This window comes from Globicephala melas, chromosome X, assembly GCF_963455315.2.
Source record: "Globicephala melas chromosome X, mGloMel1.2, whole genome shotgun sequence".
In the NCBI taxonomy this organism is placed as follows: Eukaryota; Metazoa; Chordata; class Mammalia; order Artiodactyla; family Delphinidae; genus Globicephala; species Globicephala melas.
In genome coordinates, this window is record NC_083335.1 from 94320060 (window position 1) to 94342467 (window position 22408).

General features: G+C 43.4%; 1 protein-coding gene across 1 annotated transcript in view; it reads right to left on the reverse strand.

The window, feature by feature from the left end:
* Positions 1-10004, reverse strand: part of LANCL3 (LanC like family member 3) — a 96636-nt gene extending 86632 nt beyond the window's left edge. Inside the window, exon 1 of the mRNA XM_030834883.2 lies at positions 9271-10004. Coding sequence (XP_030690743.1) covers positions 9271-9843 — 573 coding nt within the window. The 5' untranslated portion in view covers positions 9844-10004. The remainder of the gene's footprint in view (positions 1-9270) is intronic.
* Positions 10005-22408: the final 12404 nt, after the last annotated feature.

Consider the following 22408-nt stretch of genomic DNA (forward strand, 5'->3'; position numbering starts at 1 on the left):
ATCTTTGAGGTATGCCTGTATATCTTTCTGTATCCTCTTATTGTTTGTGTTTACCTTGTGAGTATGACAGTAATAATTTTTAAGAAAAACTCAGGAAAAAAACTCTCAAACAACCTAACATTTACACTTCTAGGAACCAGAAAAAGAAAAAAAAAAAAAAACAAGCCCAAAGTTAGCAGAAGGAAGGAAATTATAAACAAACATTAGAGCCAAAATAAATGAAATGGAGAAGAGGAGTAATACGAGAAAAGAATCAATGAAATTAAGAATTGGTTCTTTGAAAAGACAAACAAAATTGACAAACTTTTAGCTAGACTAAGACAAAAAGAGAGAGAAGACCCAAAATCAGAAATTAAAGAGACACTAAAACTGATATCACAGAAATACAAAATATAAGAGACTACTATAAACAATTATATGCCAACAAATTGGACAAGCTAGAAGAAATGGATAAATTCCTAGAAACATACAACTTACGAAGACTGAATCATGAAGAAATAGAAGTCTAAACAGACCAATAATGACTAAGGATATTGAATCAGTAATCAAAAACCTCTCAACAAAGAAAAGTCCAGGACAAGATGGTTTCACTAGTGAACACTACCAAACATTGAAAGGAAAATTAATGTCAGTCCTTCTCAAACTCTTCCAAAAGAAGGAGGGAACATGTCCGACTTCATTTTATGAGCCCAGCATTACTCTCATACTAAAGCCAGATAGGAACACTACAAGAAAAGAATACTACAGGCCAATATTCCTGATGAATAGAGATGTAAAAATTCTCAACAAAATACTAGCAAACTGAATTCAGGAGCACATTAATAGGATCATACCCAAGGACCAAGTAGGATTGATCCTTGGGATGCAAGGATGGTTTAACAAATGCAAATATGTGAGGTGATGGATGTGTTAATTAACTATATGGTAAGCATCCTTTTACAATGTTTACATATATCAAGTCACCATGATGTACGCTTTAAACATCTTACAATTCTGTTTGTCAATTATACCTCAGTACAGCTGAAAAAATGAAAATAAAAATGAATACATAGTACAAAGGACACTGCATGGCACATAGTCTGTTCAATAAGTAACTGAATGAGTAAATAAAAAAATGTTTTCCTCTGAAAACGTGATACATCACATTAATATAATGAAAGATAAAAATAATGATCATCTCAATAGATGCAGATAAAGAAAGAATCTGACAAAATTCAACAACTTTTAATGATAAAAAGTGAACAAATTGGGTATAGACAGGATATACCTCAACATAATAAATACCATATATGACAAGCCCACAGCTAACATCATACTCAATGGTGAAAGGTTGAAAGCTTTTACTCTAAGATCAGGAACAACACAAGGCTGCCCACTCTCACTCTTATTCAACATAGTACTGAAGTTTTAGCCAGAGCAATTAGGCAATAAAAAGAAATAAAAGGTATCCAAATCAGAAAGGAAGAAGTAAAATTGTCTGTTTGCAGATGATATAATCATAATCATATATATAGAAAGTCCTAAAGAGTCTACCAAAAAAGTGCTAGAATAAATGAATTCAGTAAAGTTGCAGGTTACAGCATCAACATACAAAAATCAGTTGTGCTTCTGTACACTAAAAAAACTATCTGAAAAATAAAGAAATCCCATTATAATAATAATATCAAAATAAAATACTTCTGAATAAATTTAACCAAGGAGGTGAAAGACCTATACACTGAAAACTGTTAAGACTTGGATGAAAGAAATTAAAGATAAATAAATGGAAAGAGATCCTGTGTTTGTGGATCAGGAATGATATTAAGATGTCCATACTACCCAAAGCTATCTATAGATTCAATCCAATTGCTATCAAAATTCCAATGGCATTTTCACAGAAAGAGAAACACAGTCCTAAAATTCATACAGAACCACAAAAGACCCCGAATAGCCAAAGCAATCTTGAGAAAAAAGAACAGGGCTAGAGGCATCATAGTTCCTGATTTCAAACTATATTACAATGCTATAGTAATCAAAATGGTATCATACTGACATAAAAACAGACACACAGACCAATGGAACAGAATCAAAAGCCCATAAATAAACCCTCACATATATGGTCAACTAATACTTGATATGGGAGCCAAGAATACTCAACGGGGAAATGATAGTCTCAATAATAAATGGCATTGAGAAAACTGGATAACCACATGCAGAAAAATGAAACTGGACCCCTATCTTACACCACTTACAAAAATTAGCTTGAAATGGATTAAAGGCTTAAACATAAGACCTGAAAATGTAAAACTCCTGGGAAAAAACATAGGGGAAAAGCTCCTTGACACTGGTCTTGGCCGTGATTTTCTGGATATGACACCAAGAGCACAAGCAACAAAATCAAAAATAAGTGGAACTACATCAAACTAAAAAGCTTCTGCACAGCAAAGAGAAACTACTAACAAAAAGGAAAGGCAACCTATGGAATAGGAGCAAATATTTGTGAACCATAAGAGGTTAATATTCAAAATATATAAAGAACTCATACAACTCTATAGCAAAACAAACAACTCAATTAAAAAAATGGGCAGAGGAACTGCACAGACATCTCTCCAAAGAAGACATACAAACAGCCAGCAGTTGGATGAAAAGGTGTTCAGTATCACTATCAGGGAAATGCAAATCAAAACCACGATGAGGTATCTCCTCACACCTGTCAGAATGACTATCAGCAAAAAGGCAAGAGATAACAAGTACTGGTGAGGATGCAGAAAGAGAACTGTTGTACACTGTTGGCAGGAATGTAAGTTGCTACGACAACTACGGACAACAGTATGGATGTTCCTCAAAAAAGTAAAACTAGAACTACCATATGATCCAGAATTCCCACTTCTGGGCATTTATCCAAATGAAATGAAAACAGGATCTGGAGGAGATATCTGCGTCTCCATGTTCATTGCAGCATTATTGACAATAGCCAAGTGGGAGGTCATGAGACAGACCTGGGTAAGGGAGCCAAGGGGCAGACACTTTGGTAACGACCCAACAGCCATTGCCCTCCCCTTTCTTCTTGTCAGAACCTGCATCCACTAGAGGTCAGAGGTTAGAAATGAAGGATATTAGCCTTTTCGGCATCCCCAGAAACCAGAAGTGGCCAGTGCTGGGTTGTTGACCAACTGCTGGGCAATGAGGCAGAAGGGAAATTCTTCAAGGATAGAATGTTCCATACGATAAGAAAAAAAAATCAAAGAAAAAAACCTCAGACCCAGTTGTATGGGAACACAATGCTTGGAATGGCAGCAGCCATCTTGCAATTTTGAAGAGTGATACAGCTCAGACACCCAGAATAGCAGAGAAAAAGGTCAGAAAGGGCTTGGGTTCTCATGATTTTCCTGAGTTGCTGAACCAATCCTGGAATGACCTAGCTCTACACTCCTTGTCAAGTGAGGTAATACTGTTCCCATTATTTAGATCAGCAGTCCCCAACCTTTTTGGCGCCAGGGACCAGTTTCGTGGAATGCGATTTCTCCGTGGACGGGGGTGGGGGGGAGAGGGGGGGAATGGTTCAGGTGGTAATGTGAGCGATGGAGAGCAGCAGATGAAGCTTCGCTCTCTCGTCTGCCTGCCGCTCACCCCCTGCTGTGTGGCCCGGTTACCTGATTTAGATCATTTTCCACTGGACATTCCATTATTTGCAGCTAAAGGCATCCCCGCTTAGACAGCTGCCAACCACCTGCCTTAGCAATGAGCTAAGGACACAACTAACAATCTGGCAAAAGGTGTTTTCCTTTAATCATGGCAGTAAGATAGATTCCTTGTATTGGGTATAATTTTCTATGTGATGTTCAGAATCACTTTTGATTTTTTGTTAGTAGTGCAAAGGGAAATACCATTGATCTCATTAAGCAGGTACTTTGTGTCAAGCACTACACTAGGCACTTTATCTAGGGTGAGTCATTGCAGCAACTTCCAGAACAGTCCCCTTTGGGAAAAGAAAATCACATCTATATTTTCTCCAATCTTATTTAAACAACTTGACATTTCCTTTCATTATGAATGCAGACCACGAACCACCCAGGAGTACTTGTGACTTTGCCACCTATAGAAATCACAGATATATTCATGTCACGCTGCAGTTGTTGAAGATATCTTGAAATATCATTGACCCTCATGATACAAGTGTACAATCATCCTTAGACCCCGCTGCAAAACCTTATTGAATGTGTTAATCAAGCAGCACGTATGCTACTGCATCACACATTTTTTAAATGTTTTGGTAACCGAATGTTAATATAATTAGCTTCCTTTGTAATCCTGTGTATTTTATGCATCTAAAAATGTCCTTGAAAAAGAGGTACTGTAGGTTTCACAAGATTTACAAAGGAGTCCTTGGCACAAAAGGGGTTTAGACCCCCTCTAATCAGCCCCCCTTGTGACCCTTCTTAATACTGGTCAACCCATTATCTACACAGAAAATCAGGGAAATCTTCTTTTGAAAGGTGAATAAGATGAAGACATTCCCGTTTCAACCTGAAACAAATGCGAACTCCTAACTTGGACTGCCCCGGCCCTGCAGGATCTGCTTTTCCCCTGCTCACAGCTCCTACCTGGTCTCCAGCCCTCTAGCCCTTGCGCACTCTGCTCCAGCTGGGCAGGCCACCTTCCTTTTCTTCGAAATCTCTAAGCACTTTCCCACCTCAGGGGCTTTGTCCTTGCTGTCCCCTAGGAACAGCAAGGCCTGGAATGCCTGCCCTTAAGGCAGCCACTTCATTCTCATGCTTCAGTGGTGAGCTAGGACATCACCTCCGCAGAGAACGCTTCCCCGCTAATGTATGCCAGGCGGCAGCCCTCCCCTCTCCCGCCCCACCTGCACTTATTTCCTGTTTACCTCCTTCCAAGCCCTTCTGACAACATAACTGTATATTGATTTTTGTTCACTGCTCAATCCTGGCATCTAGCAAGGTGCCTGGCACACGTGGAAACCTGACATTCACTGAATGAATGAATGACCGACTAAGCGAAGGAGGAAGCTATTATTAATCCATTTTACAAGCGAGGAAATTAAGGCTCCAAGATGTTAAATTATTTGTCCAAGGTCACCAGGGGGCAAAAGTTATTATTTTAACTGTGGTCCCTAGGCCTCCCCCTTAATCCCTCCACCATACTTTCTAACTTCCTTTTCCCTGCAACATTTCCACCAATCTGGAAAGCAGAATAGACCCAATGCAAGTATTTATGGTGTGATTTCTTAAGACTTTAGTGCTGTGTTGCTCAAGGCTATCTGCCCAACAAACCCTCTAAGCTATTTCCCTTGAGTATTTCCAGGAGGGCCAAATTAACCAAAAGTATGTTACCTGGAGAGAGTGGTTCGTTCTGTCTGTCTGTCTCTCTCTCTACATACACACACTTTCTTTAATGTATGAATCTTATAAACAAAAATAATAAAATCAAATGTAAGGAAGAAAATTCAGAAAACTGTAAATGAAAGACGAAAAAAATGAGATAAACCCAGGGCAAAGTCTAGTATGCAAAAATACACGTGATAAGGTATTGTACATAAGCTACCTGGACCACGATTCTACCATATGCTTCCTAGTAGCCACCATAAAGTGAGAAACACAATCAGTTACACAGTTTATCCTGGAGATTTAAAAAATTCAATCCATTTCCAGGAGGAGCTCAACTCTTCCTGTTTCGAAGCCCTGACAGAAATTCCTCTTGCGGATCCTTATAATGAAAGCATGGTAGGATATAGTGATCAGTATTCTAAACTAAAACCTTATAAATAAATATATCAAGCTTCACAAAACGGTGTCTTAATAGACGTGGCTGGTATAATGCCGAAATCTATGCAGCACTGTATTGCCTTGCTGGTCAAAGTGTGGTCCCTGGACCAGCAGCATCAGCATCACCGGGAACTTGTCAGAAATGCGGCATCTCAGGCCCGATCCCAGCCCTGCTCAATCAGAATCTGTATTTTATTAACAAGATCTGCAGGTGAGGCCTATAATGTTAAAGTTGAACAAACACTGGTCTAGTGGTTAAGTTTGATTTGAGGTCAAGTTTGTACGAAACTAGTATTCATTTATTCACGCATTCAACCAATATTTACTGTTATCTTGGCAGTAGGAAAGGATTTTTTTAAAGTTTTTATTGAAATAGGAAAGGATTTGTTTAAACATTAACACCAAAAGCACCACCATAAAGGAAGATATTGATAAATGGGACGCCATTAAAACTGAGTGATGAAGCAAGCCACAGAGTAGATAATATTTGCACCACCAAAACAAGGCAAGTTGAGTACCCAGATATATACCAGGCACTGTCTTAATGCTTAAGTACAGAAATCAAACAAAAACTCTCTACTCTTATGGAACTTACATTCTAATTAAGAAGACATAAACAGGGACTTCCCTGGTGGTGCAGTGCTTAAAAATCCACCTGCCAATGCAGGGGACACGGGTTTGAGCCCCGGTCCTGAAGATCCTACATGCCACAGAGCAATTAAGCCCGTGCGCCACAACTACTGAGCCTGCACTCTAGAGTCTGCGAGCCACAACTACTGAGTCCACGTGCCACAACTACTGCAGCCTGGGCGCCTAGAGCCTGTGCTCTGCAACAAGAGAAGCCACCGCAGTGAGAAGCCCACGCACCACAACGAAGACCCAACACAGCCAAAAATAAATAAATTTAAAAAATAAAGTATGTTCGTTATTTTAAAAAACGACATAAACAAAATAAGTAAAATGCAGTAAGAAAGGGGCATAAGTCAGGGGACAGGTGGCAGTTTCAAATAGGGTGGATAGGGAAGGCCTCATTGAGGAGCTAACTTGGACAAGGTCAGGGAGCTAACCATAAAAATAGCTAGGGGAAGAGTATTCCAAGCAGAGGGAACAGAGAGTACAAACACTCTGAGACAATAAATACCTGAAACAGCAAGAAGGCTGGTCTGCTTGAAGCCGAGTGAGCAAAAAGTAGAATAGGTAAGCAGGGGCCGGGTCACATGGGGCTTCGTCAGCCATTTTAAGGATCTTAGGTCTAACGGCGAGTGAGATGAGCAGCCACTAGAGAAAAGGTAATAGGGAGCCACTGCAGGATGTTGAGCAGGGTAGTGACATAATGAAAAGTGTTTTAAAGAAACCTAGGGTCTCAGAGATACGTGGAACGGCTTGAGTGAGAGAAGCCAGCTCAGAGTACATATATTGCACTAATCCCAGGATAGGGTGATTCATTCATTCAGCTACTTATGAGGTGGCAAAGATGTGCCTAGTAGGGTAGGGCCGAGCTAGACTAGGGTGGTAACCGAGCCAGAGGAAAGTCAATATAAATGACATTGGAGGAAAAGAAACCCAGGACAGAATGACACATTATAGAGAAATGAGAGAAGTTCACAATTCAATTTACTCAAGGCTTATGGGTCATCTACTGAGGGCAAAGCCATATGCAGGCTAGGACGTGGGGGTGGGGATGGTGCAGAAAACTTGTATTTTCCCCTCAAAGGGCTTCCAGCCTGGCGTGCTTAGCCTCTGCCCTGCGCCTTTCAAGCCTGAACTTTTGGGGTTACCACAGCTGAGGCTGGCACTGAGACTAGCTGATTTGCTCAGGCTAAGAGATGGGTTTTGTTTTGTTTTTTGTTTTACTCTCAGCGCTTGTTCTATGTCCTGGGAGCAGAGGCCAGAGCACCTCAACTTGATTAGTATAAGAAGAGAGATCTGGTTTGGCAGCAGGGCAAAAGAGAGGTCTTAATAAATGTCTTTGTGGATCAGCACTGCAGACTGGCCCTGGGCCACCAGTCTTGGGGCAAGGAGTCCTTCTGATCTGTTGCCACCTGCGTAGCCTGATGGGTCTCCCACTCTGCCATTCCATTCCAGAGAAAAGCAAAGAAAGGGAAAGCAGCAAGTTTAAGGAAAACAACTGGGGGGGGGGGAACCCGCACAATTTGAAAATTGCCTGCCGCCAGACAGCAAGGTCTGAGAAGCAGATGCAAATATAATGTAAATGATATGTAAATCGCCCTGTGGCCTTCTCAAAGGTTTTATACAACTGGAAGGGCCCTTGGGAAACCGCCAGCAGATAACAATGACTCAGAAGCAGAGTGAACTATTTCAAGACAACTTTGTCACACAGCCCTTTGCTTCCCTGCTAGCACAGTGCAGTCTTTAGTAATCTTTTTTCTCACTTGAATTAACCTGCTATAAATTAAAACAAAAATCAAGCCTGCCTCTGTAGAAGTTATCTAAGTTAATTACACTTTAAAAACACTGTGTGCCTTTAATTTTTCTTCAAACGCCGCTCTCGTCCAAACAGAGCCAAGTTAAATGTGTCACTTCCTCCCTAGAACAATATTTGGCTCCAGTGGGTTATGAATGAAAGTACCTCTCTTTCAGCTCTAGTTACTATGATCCTTTGGAGGATTTTTTTTTCCTACTCTATAGGAACTGGCACATTCTCTTCTAATATCCACAGGCTGTATTCAAAGTGAATCCGAAACAAACAAAAAACACACCCCATATGCAGTTGTGAAATCCAATTCACTTCAAGGAGCCACTGGAAAGCTATTCATTAAGAAAACCTGCCCTGTCAAGTATGCTGTCGTCTTGACAATCCTAAAGACGCATTTGAAAATGAAAAAAACAAAAACACATTCGATTCCAATGGGGTAAAATTCTGTCTACATTTATTTAAAAGAGGACACCCCATCAGATATGCATTTTATGAGAGCCATAAAATGAACTGAATAGAAAGCAACACAGGAAGCACATCAGACCTATAGCTGGGCAGTTATTCTGGGTTACAGACCTGGGGGTCGCAGAAGCCACTTACCTTCACCTTAATGATGGAAACAATAATAGCATAATCAGCCCCCCAAACTTCTATTATTTTCTACTACTCTAACATTCGAGGGTGCTTCAGCTTTTGACAGGAGGGTCAAAGGAAAGGAAATCTCTTTCATTTGGGATTAAAAAATATCTCACTTGAAAGGGCCTCCAGAAAACGACTGGGCAAAGAGGCTTTTGGGGAGGTGCCGCGTCCGCCGTAAAACACGAGCAAAGCGCGAAGGCTCAGAATCCCAACCGAGAGACTGAGCGTGGGTGGGGGGAGAAGAGGGAGAGGGAAAAAGCCAGGAGATAAACCTGAAGGGACTCAAGAAACGACAATGTCAGACAAAGAGTAACAAAGAGAGGTGGAGAACAGCCAGGGACGCTGTTCCCGGAGCCGCGAGTTCGGGGCAGGGAGGCGGGGCAGGGCCGGGCAGGCGGCGAGCGCCGCCTCGCGGCCGGGGCTGCCTCTTACCTCCTGGGCGAGTTTCTGCTTGAGCACGAGCGCGGCGCACAGGTAGCCCGCGCGGCCCACGAACAGCTCGTCGGAGCCGCACTCGAGGAAGGAAACCGGCGCGCAGACGGCGCACAGAGACCGGAACTTGCCCAGCGGCTGCACGTAGTCGGACCGGCCCAGGGCGTGGTACACAAGCGTGGCCACGGCGTACACACCCGCGCCCCCGAGCAGGAAGGCGGCGCGGGTGTCGGCGTCCGGCTCGCCCCACTCCTCGGCGCGGGCGCACGCGTCGATGAGGCGCTTGGCCGAGCGCAGGTAGCGCTCCCGGGCCCCGGCGAAGAGCGGGCTCTGAGAGACGTGGTAGAGCATGTAGGCCACCCCGGCCACGCCGCCGTACAGCCCTCCCTGGCAACTGCTGGCCGCGGCCGCCGCACCCCGGCCCTCAGCGCCGCCCCCCAGCGGGGGCAGCTCCTGGAGGATGCGCTCGATGGTGGCGGTGACCAAGGGCGCCACCGCCTCCTCGCACTGGCCCGCCAGCAGGCTGCCCTGGTAGTCATCGAAGCGGTTGGCGAAGCAGCGCTTGGTGTCCATGCTGCCGCCCGTGCCCGCCAAGGCCGGGCTGGGGTCTGCCGGAGGGCGCGCCCTGCGGTCCCGCGCACCACCTCTCGCTCTTTGAGGCACTCGGATGGCGGTGGATGCGGCCGGAATGGAGCGAGGAGGCTGAGACGGGAGGTGACAAGAGGAGGCGGGCGCGAGGAAGGAGCGCGGAACGGATTGCCAAGTGGGGCACCGGATCGCCGCGAGGCTCCCGAGTGGCCCCGGCGAGCGCGGGGGATGCGCGTCTCGCGCTCCCCTCACAGAGGCCGCGCCCTTGCCGAACCCGCCCCCTCCTGCGCCGCCGCAGCTCGGCCGCCTCTCCTAGGGGCCCAGGTGATCTCCGGCAGGACCCACGCGGGGGCCGCGCCACTCCTCTCGCTCCGCCCCCGGCTCCTCCCCTCTCGGCGGAAGGCCAGGAACGCGCGGGACACCGATCCGGAACGCTGAGGCTGGGTATACGCACACCTGGCGGCGGAGGTGAAGACCTCGAATCCCTCGTGTACTCCAGGGTGGCCCTCCTCGAGTCAGCAGATCAGCATCACCTGGGAGCATGTTAAAAATGCAGCAGCTCAGACTTCACCCCAGCAGTCTTTGATTAGTGAATCAAAATCAGCATGTTTAGCAAGATCCCCAGGTGATTCTCATGCACAGTAAAGGTCGAGAAGCCACGCAACTAGTAGAGGCTACTGGGAAAAAACTGAGCGCCCTCCTGAAACTTGTTTTTCGTCTTGGTCAACTTGGCTTTCTCATTCTGAGTGTTTCATCCCCAAGGCTGAGGGATTTGAATGCATCACGCACGTTTCGTGCAGTAAAACGGTGAAATGCCCCATAGGGTAATTTGTTCTCGGCCTTGGCCGTCGTGTTGTTTTTCTTGGACTATCCAGGAGTAAAAGTTCAAAGACCCACACCAGGATAAGGTAAGGGATGGGGGTCTTTCTCCTACTCTAGAGACCGCCCCCGACCCCCATTCATGCGTAGTGAGCGCCCCATGAATGTCTTGAGGCCATTAACTAGTGAATATAAGGGTAAACGCTGCTGAGAATTTTAATTAGGCGTTTTGACCCTTTTCTGTGTGTCCTTAGTTACTTCCTTCCCTCCTTTCCTTCCTTCCCATGTTTCTTCCCGTCTGCTCCTCTGCCCCCCCCACCCGCCGCAGGCGTATTGAGTGTCTCGTATGGGTCCTGGACCCTGAAAATAGATGGATAAACAAAATAGACATGGTCCTAGACCTCTTGGAGCTTACAGTCCAGTGAGAAAGACAGAAAATGAACAATTAAACACATGAATTGCCTTTCTTTTGGTCAGCTGTTTTGAAAGAATTCTTCCTTTCCCAAAGTGTTGACTAGTGAAGGCCAAAGAGCTCACCTTTCGCAGGGGTGTTTGCATTTTGATAGGGACGGTGCAAGACCCACAAGAATGAGTGACTCCTGGAAAAGTTTCTGACACTTTGTTGGGAGAGCAGCAACTCCACTTACTTGAAAGGCCAGTTTTGCTTGGAGATAATTGTTTTCCTGAAAAGTGTTAATTGTCGCAATGATTTGGAAGCAGAGATTAAATAGGCTGCCCCTCTGTCCTTGCTTGATGTATTCTGGAGAAGTTCAGTTTGCCAAGGTGACCGCCAGGACTGACACATCCATAGAGCGGATGGCATGGCCTCCGTTCTCCTGTAACGTGCCGAAACAGGTTCAGTTTTCATTATAATAATAAAAAGCTAAGTCCACTTTTAGGCAGGGAGTGTGATGGGCTAACGGTATCAAAGGAGCATCTGGAATGTTCTGTTTCTCCTTGGGGCTTCTTGCTCATCCCTCAGTCGTAGTAGGCATTAGGAGTGATTTTTGCCCCTTTGGGCAAGGAGTCATCAACTGCAAACCTGCATAAGCAGAAATGAAGCCTTATTCTACTTTATTCCTCCCCACCTCACCCTCGTCATGAATCTAGAGGCAACTCTGTTCATTCTGGCTCTGATTATCCTTCCACACAGCCCAGCACCAAGGTAGCAGCAGCAGCAATGAAAGGGACTTGGGCTGATTGCCTTCAAAATAAAATGGAAGCAGGTGTCCGAGAGAAGGAGCTCTGCTTTTTTCCAAGTTGTGTTCCCCTCCCACCTCTCGCCAAAAAATGCTGCATGACAAGCAATCACAACATCTTGTAGCGTATCATAATAAGTTTATTGCTCACGCGTCTGGGATCTTGGCTGCGCTCTGGGGGTGGGCTGGCTGTTGCTTGGGGAGACTGGGTTGACTGGGCTGTGGTCCACGTGTCTCATCCTGCAGCAGTTCAACGCTGGCATGACTGCATGGCAATGGCAGAGGGGCCAGAGCACAAGAGGAAACATGCAAGACTTCTTTAGGTCTGGTCTCAGAGCTGACACGCTCTTGTCTGCCTTATTCTATTGGCAAATTACCTCAGGAAATACAAGGTGTCTTTATGTAACTCCAAAGCTACATGACAAAGGGTGTGTAGACAGGGTGGGGTGAAGTATTAGGGTTCCTAGGGGTTTCTTTTCTGCAGTGATGCCCACAAGTAGAACAAAGGTCACAAGATGGATGAGAAACAGCCTGGGGTGGGAGAAGCAAGAAATTAGTGGTATCTAGAAGCCCTCTTAAACTCACAGGAGAAATTAACCCTTTTACCTGTAAACGTCTTTCCCAAAGAACTTGCCACTTTGTTGCACAGTTACCTGGCAAATTCTCGGCACAGAACATTCTTCAGGGCAAAGTTAGCTAGTCAGACCACGTGAAGCCTCGCCTCTAATCGTCATTTACTTAATTGGCAAGCAGTGTTGTTGATTTTAATAACATGACTCCACTGGAATATACTCTCCGTGAAGGTAGGGCTTTTTGCCACGTTAATTTACTGATGTGTACCAAGAGCCTGGAATAGTCCCTGGCACATGGAGTAGGCACTCACTAAAAGTCTGTGAAATGATGAATGAATTGCCGTAAGAGAACCGTTAGCAAGGTCACCTGGGGTGTAGCATGCAGTGAAGCCTTTATTGAAACTTCAGCCTGACTTGATTAAACTCCCACTGTTTTCTTGGATCCTTTTGCTCTTTTGAATGTGAAGATGTAAACATTCTGCAGTTTCTGCCTCCTTACTTTGTTTCTCCACGAAGTCTGGTGACCTCTATACTCTACCTTGAATTCAGTGACTTCACACATTCTATTTTTAATAACTAACCCTGTGTGGGAGATTATATTTTCCAACTACGGCCCCAGCAATATCTGCTCTGCCACATGGTCCTCTACAATGTGACCTTGACACTCCTCTCATCAGGAGGTAAGGTATGTGCCCCCTGAGTGGGCTGAGAATCTGAGTGGGAATCTGAGTGGGCTTATGACTCCAGAATCTGAGTGGGCTTATGACTTACTTGTAACCGATGGAATGTGATCAAAATGACACTGCATGTCATGCAAGGCTAGGTCATAAAAAAAGATACAGCTTCCGGGTTACATGCTGCAACTCTCATATTTGGAGCACTGAGCCACCTTGTAAGAATCTAAGAGAGGCTGCCATTTTGTGAGGAAGCGCAGACAACGTGAGGAGGCCATTTGTAGGTGCTTGGATCAACAGCCCAGCTGCAAGAATCAACTGACAGTTATGTGAGTGAGCCACCTTGGATATACAGCCCAGTTGAGCCTTCAGATGACTACAGCTGCATGAGAACCCCATCCCAAACCCTTCCAGAATTCCTGACCCACAATATCATGAACAAAATAAAATAGTTGTTTTGAGCTACTAAGTTTTAAGATAATTTGTTTTTCAGCAATGGTAACTAGAACATCCTGCTAGCTTCCCATCATCCAATGCCATAAAATCCCTGTAATCAACAGTGCACTCAAGAGGCTTTTTATGGAGGAATCTAGGCAGGGAGACAGCAAGTATGCAGGCACACAGAAAGTTGTGTTCCAAAATAGTCTACTTGGACTCTTTAGAAGCAGCACTGACCCCACAAGAAATATGCAGCCTATACAAAACTTGCCAAAGCCATTTATTTTGCCCTTACCTGCAGGATTTTTCCTGATATTTACAGAATCTCTAGCAGCATTTGCTGACAGGCAGCTCCCAGCACGTGGTTTCTGTGATCCTGCTGAATTGCCCAGTTCCTAGCTCTTCCTCAGTATTTCCTTAGTATATGGATTATGCAAAACTATGGGTGGAAAATAGTTTTAGTGGGTTCATCAAGGAAATCATGTAAAAATTATGCAAAACTATCCAGGAAAAACATATTAAAATTAAAGGGCTTCTCGTATGAAAATCATTGCTATCTAAGGGTGAATATGAAAAAAAAGTCTTTGTATAACTGTCAAACCTCAACATGTAAGGTTTAGTACATTTTATGGGATAAACCATCTTAAAATTACCTTCAGAAAGTTTTCCAAAGTTTTGCTCAAAGCGTGCATTTTGAAGATGGTTTAGATAGCTGAATCAGTGCTATGTCCAGTCCTTATAGCACATTCTCTTTGGAGATGCATCTCTGACTTTTAAAAAATGTTTACTTTATATTAGAGTATAATTGATTTACAATATTGTATTAGTTTCAGGTTTACAGCAAAGTGACTCAGTTACATATATATATATTCTTTTTCAAATTCTTTTCCCATTTAGGTTATTACAGAATATCAAGCAGAATTCACTGTGCTATACAGTAGATCTTTGTTGGTTATTTATTGTAAATATAGTAGTGTGTATATGTCAATCTCAAACTGCCAATTTATCCCTCCCCCCACCTTTCCCCTTTGGTAACCATAAGTTTGTGTTTTAGGTCTGCGAGTCTGTTTCTATTTTATAAATAGGTCCATTTGTATCATTTTTTTAGATTCCGCTTATAAGGGATATCATATGATATTTGTCTGACTTACTTCACTTAGTATGATAATCACCAGGTCAAACCATGTTGCTGCAAATGGCATTATTTCATTCATTTTTATGGCTGAGTAATATTCCATGGTATATTTGTACCACATCTGCTTTTTCCATTCATCTGGCGATGGACATTTAGGTTGCTTCCACGTCTTGGCTATTGTAAACAGCACTGCAGTGAACATTGGGGGTGCATGTATCCTTTCGAACCATGGTTTTCTCTGGATATATGCCCAAGAGTGGGATTGCTTTATCATATTGTAGTTCTGTTTTTAGTTTTTTAAGGAACCTCTGTACTGTTCTCCATGGTGACTGCACCAGTTCACATTCCCACCAACAGTGTAGGAGGGTCCTCTTTTCTCCACACCCTCTCTAGCATTTATTGTTTGTAGACATTTTGTTGATGGACATTCTGACTGGTGTGAGGTGATAGCTCACTGTAGTTTTGATTTGCATTTCTCTGGTAATTTGTGATGTTGAGCATCTTTTCATGTGCTTTTTGGCCATCTGTGTGTCTTCTTTGGCGAAATGTCTATATAGGTCTTCTGCCCATTTTTTGATTGGGTTGTTTATTTTTTTGATATTGAGCTGCATGAGCTGTTTGTATATTTTGGAGATGAATCCCTTGTTGGTCACATCGTGTGCACATATTTTCTCCTATTCTGTGGGCTGTCTTTTCGTTTTGTTTATGGTTTCCTTTGCTGTGCAAAGGCCCAGGGATCGAACCTATGCCCTTAGCAGTGAAAGTGCAGAGTCCTAACCACTGGACTACCAGGGAATTCCCGCCATTTTGTTAATTGTTTTGGATTTGTTTTTCAAGGTCTTGTTTTCTTCCCTTCATCTTTTGTTTTCTTGTGATTTGACGACTAACTTTACTGTTGTGTTTGGATTCCTTTTTCTTTTTTGTGTGTGTATCTATTGTAGATTTTTGGTTTGTGGTTACCATGAGGTTTTGACATAGTAGTCTATAAATAAACAAGATTGTTTTAAGTTGCTGGTCTTTTCATTTCAAATGCATTTCCAGTATCCTGCATTTGTACTCTCCTCTTCTCACGATTCCTGGTTTTGATATCATATTTGTGTGTGGATGATTTCCTACCTTTACTTTATGTTTGCCTTTATTGCTGAGCTTTTCAATTCATAATTTTCTTGTTTCTAGTTGTGGTCTTTTCTTTTCCATCTAGAGAAGTTCCTTTAGCATTTGTTGGCAAGCTGGTCTGGTGGTGCGGAATTCTGTTAACTTTTGCTTGTCTGTAAAGCTTTTGATTTCTCCATCATATCTGAATGAGAGCGTTGCTGGGTAGAGTATTCTTGTAGGTTCTTCCCTTTCATCACTTTAAATGTATTATACCACTCCCTACTGGCCTGCAGAATTTCTGCTGAAAAATCAGCTGATAACTTTATGGCGGTTCCCTTGTATGTTAATTGTTGCTTTCCCCTTGTTGCTTTTAATATTTTTTCTTTGTATTTACTTTTTGTCAGTTTGATTAATATGTGTCTCAGCATGTTCCTGCTTGGTGTTACCATGTATGGGACTCTCTGGGCTTCCTGGACTTGAGTGACTGTTTCCTTTCCCAGGTTAGGGCATTTTTCAGCTATTGTCTCTTCAAATATTTTCTCAGGTCCTTTCTCTCTCTCTTCTCCTTCTGGGACCCATATAATGCAAACGTTGGTGTGTTTAATATTGTCCCAGAGTTCTCTGTGACTGTCCTCATTTCTTTTCATTCTTTTTTCTTTCTTCTGTTCTGTGGCAGTGATTTCCACCATTCTGTCTTCCAGCTCACTTATCCGTTCTTCTGCGTCATTTTTTCTGCGATTGATTCCCTCTAGTGTATTTTTCATTTCAGTTATTGTATTGTTCATCTCTGTTTGTTCTTTAGATCTTCTAGCTCTTTCTTAAGCATTTCTTGTATCTTCTCGGTCTGTGTCTCCATTCTTTTTCCGAGATCTTGGATCATCTTTATTATCATTACTCTGAGTTCTTTCTTTTGTTTTTTTTGTTTTTTTGGTTTTTTTTTTGCGGTACGCAGGCCTCCCACTGTTGCGGCCTCTCCCGCTGTGGAGCACAGGCTCCAGACGCGCAGGCCCTGCAGCCATGGCTCATGAGCCCAGCCTCTCCGCGGCACGTGGGATCTTCCCGGACTGGGGCACGAACCCGTGTCCCCTGCATCGGCAGGCGGACTCTCAACCACTGCGCCACCAGGGAAGCCCCTGAGTTCTTTTTGAGGTAGATTGCCTCTCTCCACTTCACTTAGCTGTTCTTCTGGGGTTTTATCTTGTTCCTTCATCTAGTACGTATTCTTCTGCCGTCTTGTCTAACTTTCTGTGATTGTAATCATCTTGCTTTTGCTGTCTGCCACCTGGTGGGTGAGGCTGGTCTAAGAGACTTGTGTAGGCTTCCTGGTGGGAGGGACCTGTTCCTGCCCACTGGTGGGTGGAACTGGGTCTTGTCCCTCTGATGGGCAGGGCCATGTCAGGGAATGTGTTTATCGGGCAGCTGTTTGTTCAGAAGACTTTAAACAGCCTGTCTGCTGATGGGTGGAGCTGTTGGTTGTTTGGCCTGAGGTGTCCCAGCACTGGAGCCTACAGGCTGTCTGGTAGGGCCAGGTCTTGGGGAGAAAATGGCAGCCTCTAAGAGGGCTCACTCTCATGAGTACTCATCAGAAGTGCTGCTGCCAGTTTACTTGCCCCTGCAGTGAGCCACAGCCACCCCCGCCTCTGCAGGAGACCTTTCAATACCAACAGGTAGGTCCGGCCCAGGCTCTTAGGAGGCAGCTGTTTTTTCCCCTGTGTCCTGGTGCGCACAAGACCTTGTATGTGCCCTCCAAGAGTGGAGTTTCTGTTTCCCCCAGTCCTGTGGAATTCCTGTGATCAAACCCCACTTATCTTCAAAGCCAGATGCTCTGTGGCCTCCTCCTCCCAATGCCAGACCCCCAGGCTGGGGAGCCTGACGTGGGGCTCAGAACTTTTACTCCTGTGGGAGAACCTCTGCAATATAATTATTTTCCAGTTTGTGAGTTGCCCACCCAGCAGGTATGAGATTTGATTTTATCAGGTTGCACCCCTCCTACTGTCTCATTCTTTGTCTTTGGATGTAGGATATCTTTTTTGATAGGTTTCAGCCTTTTTTTTTAATCAATGCTTGTTCAGCAGTTAGTAGTGATATTGGTGTTTTCATGATGGGGGATGAGCTCACTCCGCATCTTGTCTCCACCCTCCGGTCAAGTGGTTTGTTCAGATATGCGTCTTCTGGCGTCTAAGAGCCATGGAGCGTGGTGCAGCCACCTTACCGTTCTCAGTTCTTCCATGGCACACTGACAGCTGCCGCCTGGGACAGCCCAGCTGGGGCCTTGGGGCTGCCTCCCAGCCCAAACCGGGGGCCACATCTCTGATCTTTTAGCTCAGCAACCTAATTGGAGATTTCTCCTGCTTCTGCTCTTTCATCCTCTTTAGGCTCTTTTCAAAGTAGCAGCCAGAATGATATAAGCCATATCATCTTCTAACTGATGATATCAACGTTTCACATGTCCCTCAAAGTAAATTTCAGAGTCCATAGGATGGCCTAAATTCAGAGTCCATAGGATGGCCTAAATTCAGAGTCCATAGGATGGCCTCATCACTTCCCCAACTTCTCCTCTTTTTCCTCTTCCCCTTGCTCTTTCAGTTCTAGCCACACTGGCTGCCTTGATGTTCCTCAAACGTATTAGTCATAGCCTTAACTTAGAGAGTTTCCTTTGCAGTTTTCTCTTCCTGATATACTCTTCAAAAGCTATACTCATGTCTTGCCCCTTCAAATCTCTCTCAATGAAGTATTCCCCGACTTCCTATTTTATTTTATTTATTTAAAAAAATCTTGTTACACAGAATGGATAATTATCATTTTTAAAAACTTTTATTTTTGTCTGTATTGGGTCTTCATTGCTGTGCACAGGCTTTCTCTAGTTGTGGTGAGTGGGAGCTAATCTTTGTTGCGGTGCATGGGCTTCTCCTTGCAGTGGCTTCTCTTGTCGCGGAGCACGGGCTCTAGGCGCGTGGGCTTCAGTAGTTGTGGCTCACGGGCTGTAGAGTGCAGGCTCAGTAGTTGTGGCTCACGGGCTTAGTTGCTCTGTGACATGTGGAATATTCCCGGACGAGGGATCAAACCCGTGTCCCCTGCATTGGCAGGCAGATTCCTATCCACTGTGCCACCAGGGAAGTCCCCGGACTTCTTATTTTAAATTACAACCCTTCCCCCAACCATTAGTGTCTAAAAGGTATTTACTTAGTGTCCAAACATTTTTACTGATTTATGTTTTTTCTTTTCTGTCTCCCGGCACTAGAATGTCATCCCCATGAGGGCAGGAGTTTTCATCTGTCTTGTTCCCTGCTTTATCCCCAGCATCTAGATTAATGCCTGGCACAGAGTATTTGCTCAGTAGATATTTATTGATGTCTGTGGTACCCTTGATAATATCACAAACTTCCACCGATCCCTGACTGATGGCTGAGCTTTGTTGCCTGCTTTCTTGACCAGTTTCCTGATTGTGCTCCTCTGCACAGGCGGCCATAAAAACGTGCATTTTTAACATAGGATTTGATTCTTGTCTCTTTTTCTGTAGCTCCAGTATTATCAATTTGAAGCTGTTTTTAGCCGTTATAAGTCAAACATAATCACACACTGTAATGGCAGAATCAGAAACCAGGTGCAATAAGTACGTGGACTGGCGCTCATTGCTCCATCTGAAGGAGGGGCAGCCCAGTTTGATCAGTCATATTGGCCAAGAGCAAGTAATAATGCACACCCTACTGTACTGGACGTGAGAAAAATATGTTCACTATTTTTCTATGGGTACTATAATGTGTGTGTATGTATATAAGATTTGAATGTACTATAGTAAATCATTGCTGTATGGGGCAGTGCTGAAACAGGTATGCCTCTATTTTATTTTTAATTTCTATTTTATGTTAGAGTATAGTTGATTTACAGTGTTTTGTTGGTTTCAGGTGTACAGCAAATTTATGCCTCTATTATTTTTTTAAGTCTTTATTGAATTTGTTACAATATTGCTTTTATTGTATGTTTTGGTTTTCTGGCCACGAGGCATGTGGGATCTTAGCTCCCCGACCAGGGATCAAACCCACCCCCCCTGCATTGGAAGGCAAAATCTTAACCATTGGACCATGAGGGAAGGCCCTGTATGCCTCTATTTTAAATTGATGAATCTGTGTTGTTACCTTAAATCGGCAAGTGGAGATGGAGGTGTTCATTTGGTTAGAATAAATTCTTTTAACTTGAAAGTTATAACAGTTTCCTACATGTAGTCATTTCCAAGGTTTTCTCCAATATTCAGGATATTAGGAGGAAAGGAGTGATTAAAGATCTCTATGGTGGTATAGTTCAACAGATGTCAAATAATAACGTAGTAATGAATAATGCATTAACATTTCTGCTCTTCATCTTATGATAAACCAATATTTCTACTTCTGCATCGATATAGTTCTCATTGTTGGAAGAAGTTCCAATATCAGAAATATAACATAGTTTATTCTCTTAGACAGTCAATCTGTAGACAGTTTCATGAATGTAAGTGGTGGTCGTTAAGAATCAGATATGTCTCAAATAATTTATATTGATTTTGACTCTGCACTGCCCATGCTTACACTTTTCCAGCTGTTCTCAATGTGAGATGACTTCTCAAGATAGCTTGACCCAGCGTTCCTATGAGGTACAGTAAGGAGTGATACCCAGAAAGAACCTGAGTCTTAGCCCATAATCCAAAAGGCAGAAAAAGCCATTGCCAGATGGCCAAAGAAAAATAACTGCTTTAGGTTGGCAAAGATGAAAAGAATTATGGAGCTGGAAGGATCCAAGAGATCATTAATTGAATCCTTTCCTTTAACAATAAGGAAACTGAGATCCCTGGCAGTCGTACAACAGGGAGTCACTGAATGGTTGTAAAGAGGAGAGTGATGGGATCATATCTGTGATTTAGAAAGATTATTTTTCTGGAAAATTGGACAATATATTTGAAAGGAGTAAGATGTATTGGGATGGTAAGTAGAAGAGTCAAGAAATGAGGAAATCTGAGCTAGGTGTGTAGCAGGAAATATGGAGGGACTTAGAAGGAGTCAAGAGATATTATGCAGATAGGATTTACAGGGTTTGATGACCAACTAGATGTGGGCGTAATGTAGGATAAGAGTCAAAGATTATGGCTGTTTTCTGCTCTGGACAATTGGGCCAATGGAGGTGCTCTACACCAAGCCAAAGGGTACAGGTAGTAGAATAGGTATGGGGCAGGAGGGGAAGGACAATGGCGAATACAGTTTTGAAACTGTTGAGTATGACTTTATAGTCTTATTATGGGACATATATAGATATAAAATGTCAGCACTTAAGTCCTGAAGATGCACTCAAAATTCAGTAAGCCTGACTAAAGGAGGCTGATGGAGGTAAGCTTTGGAAATGGGATAATATAGTGACAATATGGGAAAAGGCGTGCAGCTAGACGTCAGAACGAGGTCTGTTGTGCTCGCCAACCCAGCTTCCATTACATTCTATCAATAATATCTTGAGTTTCCTTTGAAAGACAACCATCCCCCATTACCATAACGTGTGATTTGAGTGGAGCTAAACGATTTCCATGTTCCCAAGGGGAAGCATATATCCCAGGCCTGCTCTAGGAGAAGTAATTCTGAGCTTTCTCCGCTAGAAACATTGGGAAAGCTGGGATTGCTAAAGTAAAAGGATTAAACTTGATGCTTCTGGTGGCCATCCTACCAAGCCGAGGATAAAGCCACACAGTGGGAAGCAGAACTGAGTAAAGGACAAAAAGTGTGACCTGATGACATTGTTGGCATGCCTGTACCTGGCCTTATCTGAAGGACTATTCAGTTATAAGGCCCAGTACATTTTTTTCTTTTGCTCAAGTGGGTGACTGTCATTTGCAAAAGAAAGGGTCTGGACTGATTCGGGTTTTTGATCATTTAAAGTAGTTTGCCGTGATTTGTTTAGAGAAGCTGGGGAGGTAGGGAGAGGAGCAAGGGAAAATGTTTGGAACAGTTGTAGAAGTCATGTTGGAGGAGATGATTGAGAATAAGAGCTTTTTGAGAACAGCTCTTGAGAAATGAATCAGTGGAGGTGTTGCATTGAGACCTGATGTCAAATTCCTGCTCCGCCAAATCTAACTGTGTGACCTTGGGAAAGTTATTTAACCTTCCTAAACCTCAGTTTTCTCATCTAGAAATTGGCAGTGATAATAGAATCTGCCTCACAAAACGGTTAGGATAAAGCTTATAAAGGGTATAACTTGTTGTCTAACACTGAATACATGTTAGCATTTGTCCACAGTCATCATTATTCTGCATGTAGTTGCTTCAAAAAGTGAATTCCCACTGCCTGCTTACCACCTAACCTCTTATATCTTTGTCTTGTTCTAAATTGGTTCTCCTTAGAAGAGAGTCATGGGGCAGCGGTTGGGGGTTGTTTTGCTTATTCTTTCTCAATGATTCCTAAATCAAACATGTTCCATTTACAAGCTTAAAGAATGTGTTTTTTTTTAGTGTGACAAATTCAACTTCTAAGGTGAAAAGAGAGATTATGCCGTGTTTTTCAGCTTTGATGTGATCGCCGGTAATAAAGATTCAAGTTGACAAATTTTGTTGCTAATGCATAAGACAGAATACAAATCCTTTTTGAGGTTTTCTGGTTCTACAG